Raw genomic sequence first — 5,000 nt, forward strand, 5'->3', positions numbered from 1 at the left:
TAGTGGCTGCTCCCTCCTGAAGGCACCAGCTGAAGTAAAAGACCACTAAAACGAGAGGTATCGCAGTTGTCCACATCTAGATGAAGAAAAAATGGATTATTTTAGTAACTAATGCTTTTATGGTTGCCGATATCCGTTGTTGTTTGTGAGATCTGTTAATGGTACTATAGCAATCAATATTAACTAAATAAAAAGCCGAAATGAGATATACAGAATTAATGCAAGACTAAATAGAGTAAAACTGTATTAAGATGAACATGATAAAACATCAGTGTAAAACAGATTTAGTCGAAAGTGTTTGGGTAGTAAATTTTCTAAAACAGTTTTTCCTTATTTCAGTAATAACAAACCAGCCGTTTAGAAATACTTTGGTCTTCGTATTTCACCAAATCTGTATACCCACAAACGCGCTAGAAAGATAAAGACATTACATTAAATAATGATATGACACGTTTCTGATTTTTAAAGCAAATTTTAGTTTGCGCAGGAAAAGAAACAAAATTGTTTGCACATTTTACTGACTTATATTGATTTTGGTAAGTAAAAGTATGTATTTCATAATTATTGTATTATTATGTTATTTTATTATAATGCTTAGTGCACACAAACATGCATATAAATATATATATACGTATATATATATATATATATATATATATATATATATATGTGTGTGTGTGTGTGTGTGTGTATGTATATATAGAGTATCGATAAATAAATAATTATACACATATTACACACATATATCTATATATATATACATATATATATATATATATATATATATAATATATATATATAAAGATATATATATATATATATATAATATATATATATATATATATTATATATATATATATATATATTTATACATACATACACACACACACACACACACACATATATATATATATATATATATATATATATATATATATATATATATATATATATATATATATATTATATATATGTGTGTGTGTGTGTATGTATAAGTTACAGGGGTCAATTGACTGTAATAAACGGAGAGAAATCACAACCTGGCAACATCACCTACCTGGAGCGCCCACAACGAAATAGCTCCTTGGCAGCTAACCCAATTCATTAGATCAAGGCTAAAAACCAAACTCTGAGATACAAAAATAGTCTTTATTTCCCCTAAAAACACAATATGAAAAACAAGGAAAACAGGCCTGTAACAAGGAGGGGGGAGGATATGGAACGACCCCCACCGGAAAATTTCTGGAAGTCCATATTTTCTGTGACTCTCCTTTTCATTGAACTGTACTTACAAAGTGATAAATAATTATTGTTTTTTTGTTAAGTCAAAGTATATAACATAACAATAGATAAAGCATAACAATAAATAAAGTAATATGCATGTTATTGTTAACATAATAAATGAATCAATCACTAAAACTGAAGAAATAATCTTGAATTTCAGTGCAAACTTTCATTATTATATTACAAATCTGTCAACCAAAGCCAGTTCTTTGAATAACATCTATTAGGGAAGAAGGGCATAGACCGCACATACCCGATTTTTTTCTTAATATAACTAAAATAACATTTTATAAGTATTTCATCTTGTATATACTACCTATATATGCAATAACATTTGTAGAAGAAAAGATCCAGTTTTGGGAAAAACGACCGCCCCCCCAAAAAAAAACTCGGGTACGGGCCTGGAAAATGAATTGGAAATCCCAAAACATGAAACAATCACTCCCAGAATAATCATCTTGATTAAAAATGTCACGCACCACCTCTTTATATAAAACCCATCATTCAATTACTATTTCCATTTCCCCAAAAAACTAAGAGATAAAAGTGTTAGTCAGAGAGTTCATTTTATGTCGGGACATTCGAATCCATCTGTAAAAAGAAACCACAACCATTAGAAACAAAATAAGAAATGGATAAGTATACAATGAAAATAAGAAATGGGCTTCACTGCACTTCAGCTTCCTTCAGGGTATCTGTAAATGTTCAACGGTTTAACAGTCTTTTATTTCACCATTACCTTTTTGACGAATATTCTGCACCTTTCCTCGGGCTAGTTTCACCTCTCACCAGGATATCTTTTTCTAGAATGACCGCTTTTCGCCTGCGGTCTCCTTATATTACACTTTGAGAAGCTCTGGTGTTCGTGCACACGAACACACTAAATGTTCTCGAATGTTCGATGAACACACCTTGTTTGACACACGAACAGACACACACGACTGTATTTTCTGACTTTACGATCATACGATTCCTGACCAACAGCCGGGTCAACTTCCGCACTCGTGCTCTCGCCTATGAGGCTTGATAATGTTATGCTTACGCATAATTTGTGCCGTTCAACCACCCAAAGTATTCGCCAATGTCTTGAAGCTTTTCCATAACACTCGTGGCTTTGCTGTTGCACATTCCAATCTGTTTGCAACAAAGTCCGTGGACCTCTAATTCTAATTATTATCGTTATTCAATGCCAGGTAACATGGCTCTGCCACCTATTGAATTGTCTCCTGCAAGGGGGCGGTACGGTACGGTACGGAAAAAAAAACCGTCATTCCGATAGCTTAAAAATATCGCAATTTCGTACCTGTGCCTTGACTACATTTCTGTGAAAATGAAACAATAATATTATCTTTGCAAACAATTCCTCCTCCAGTTTCAGTACTCACTTAGGCGACAATAGTTGTGTTTTTTTATTTTTTTCCTGACAGTGGAGATTACTGTAAATATGTTAAGTGTGTGTGTCTGGCAAGAGAGAGAGAGAGAGAGAGAGAGAGAGAGAGAGAGAGAGATATTTACTATATTTTCATTTTCGAGTAGGTTTACCATTTTATTACATTCTGGCACGTAATTACTTTTGTTCATTTTAGCAGCAGGTACAGCCCTTTTGAACCTACATAATATACACAATTGCATTTTTATCATAGAATTATAATCAATCAAAGCAATTAACCATAATAGTCTGCAGTAATAAGAAATATTGAAGAGATGCCAACACTGGCCTCGTACTTTATGAATGGACTATAACTTCCACACCTATATGAACAAAAAACTTCATTATCATCGTTCACCGATTTTTTAAAATAAACTTTAATTCTCATTAATAAACATAATTCTTTTTTTAATATTTTTCGGTATAGAGATGTAATTTAAAAATAGTTAGCTTCCACGTACAGATGAACATAAAGCCTTCAATATTTTCATTCATTGTTCTTTTCAGTAAAAATTGAATTTTTCACTCATAAACTGGACCTTTGATTATTTATCAGGAATTGCAAAAGAAGTATATAAATATTTAAGGAGAAAGCAAATGTGGCGGTGAATTGTAATACTTCAGCTTTCTTCGCTTAGAGACAAGAGAGAGCCTAGCGACAAGCCTTCTTCTAAGCTTGCTGAAATGAAAGAATTGTTTTGATGACTGTGCATTGTGAAGCCGGGGATCTGTACAGCCTAGTTGTTATGTGATTTTAAGGTGTGTCCGGATATGTATGTGTGTTTGTGCGTGTAATGATGGGACCAACCGCCCGACACTGGGGAGAAAGGACACACTTTCCTGAGAGGACATGGAGGACACGGGGTCAAGAAAACCCATCGAAAGGTAGGGCACGTTTAAAAGGACTTAGGAAAAGTTGCCTTTGAAAAGAGAGAAGTGTAATGTGTATACATTTATTTGACATTAATTATGTGTTGGGGAATATAATGGATATGTCTCTTTGTTTCAGATGGGTCCATGGCATTATACTAGAGAACGGGATTCTCTAAAAGACTTGACTATTGAAATGTAGTAATTAACAGTTTGGGAGTTTGGGAGTGATTACTTAGTCTAATTCAGGAGAATAGAATGACAATTTACAGTTTTTGTGGGTCAGACTTAGTTCTTAATGTGACATCTTTTAATCACTTTGATCCATACATGTTCAGCTAGTTTGGGAAATAAAAAGCATATTTTTGTATTTACGAGAATTCATTAGCCTAGCTTGATATCGTTTGCAGAGAGAGACAGTCAGCAACTAAAGGTAAGAGAGTTGTCACTTCTTTTAGTTTTGATTAACCAGTGCCAAATGATTAATTTGCCCAATTTTAAATATAATAGATTCAACTATATTCTCTTTGACCCCCAGCCGAAGTTCATCAAGGATATACTGTAAACCTGAGAAAGTACTACGCTCTACACTAAACCTGAGAAAGTACTACTCTTTACACTAAACCTGAGAAAGTACTACACTCTACACTAAACCTGAGAAAGCACTATGCTCTACACTAAACCTGAGAAAGTACTACGCTCTACACTAAACCTGAGAAAGTACTACGCTCTATACTAAACCTGAGAAAGTACTACGCTCTATACTAAACCTGAGAAAGTACTACGCTCTACACTAAACCTGAGAAAGTACTACGCTCTACACTAAACCTGAGAAAGTACTACTCTTTACACTAAACCTGAGAAAGCACTATGCTCTACACTAAACCTGAGAAAGTACTACGCTCTACACTAAACCTGAGAAAGTACTACGCTCTACACTAAACCTGAGAAAATACTACGCTCTACACTGGCCTGCAAGACATGAAGAGCCACTGCCACTTCTGCCAGTTTCTTCGACTCTTGATGTGGATGGCACAGGCCTGTACCGAGGGTGGGGGGAGGGGGAGGGGGATCGAACGACCTCGCCCCCCCCAAAAAAAAAAACATTTCTGGAAGTCCATATTTTCTGTGACTATCCTTTTCATTGAACTGTACTTACAAAGTAATGAATAATTATTGTTTTTTTTTGTCAAGTCAAAGTAAATAACATAAACAACAAATAGATTAATGTGCATGTTATTCTTAACATAACTTTCAACATTATAAGTAAAATTCTGTAGTACTTTGAATAACCTCTAATCGGGTAGAAGGGCATAGACCGCATACCCAACTTTTCTTCTTAATATAAGTAAGATAACATTTCCAAGTATTTCATCTTGTAAATACTATATTAGATTCACATCAACCGTGCATTTGA

The 5,000-nt window shown here is 34.0% G+C and overlaps 1 protein-coding gene across 1 annotated transcript in view; it reads right to left on the bottom strand.

Annotated features, from left to right (window-relative positions):
- Positions 1-2,197, bottom strand: part of LOC135202359 (uncharacterized) — a 6,283-nt gene extending 4,086 nt beyond the window's left edge. The window contains exons 1-2 of the mRNA XM_064231723.1: positions 2,024-2,197; positions 1-76 (exon numbers count right to left, since the gene is read on the bottom strand). The exon at positions 1-76 is cut by the window's left edge and continues 124 nt beyond it. Coding sequence (XP_064087793.1) covers positions 1-76 — 76 coding nt within the window. The 5' untranslated portion in view covers positions 2,024-2,197. The remainder of the gene's footprint in view (positions 77-2,023) is intronic.
- Positions 2,198-5,000: the final 2,803 nt, after the last annotated feature.

Source organism: Macrobrachium nipponense, chromosome 30 (assembly GCF_015104395.2).
Source record: "Macrobrachium nipponense isolate FS-2020 chromosome 30, ASM1510439v2, whole genome shotgun sequence".
Classification (NCBI taxonomy): Eukaryota; Metazoa; Arthropoda; class Malacostraca; order Decapoda; family Palaemonidae; genus Macrobrachium; species Macrobrachium nipponense.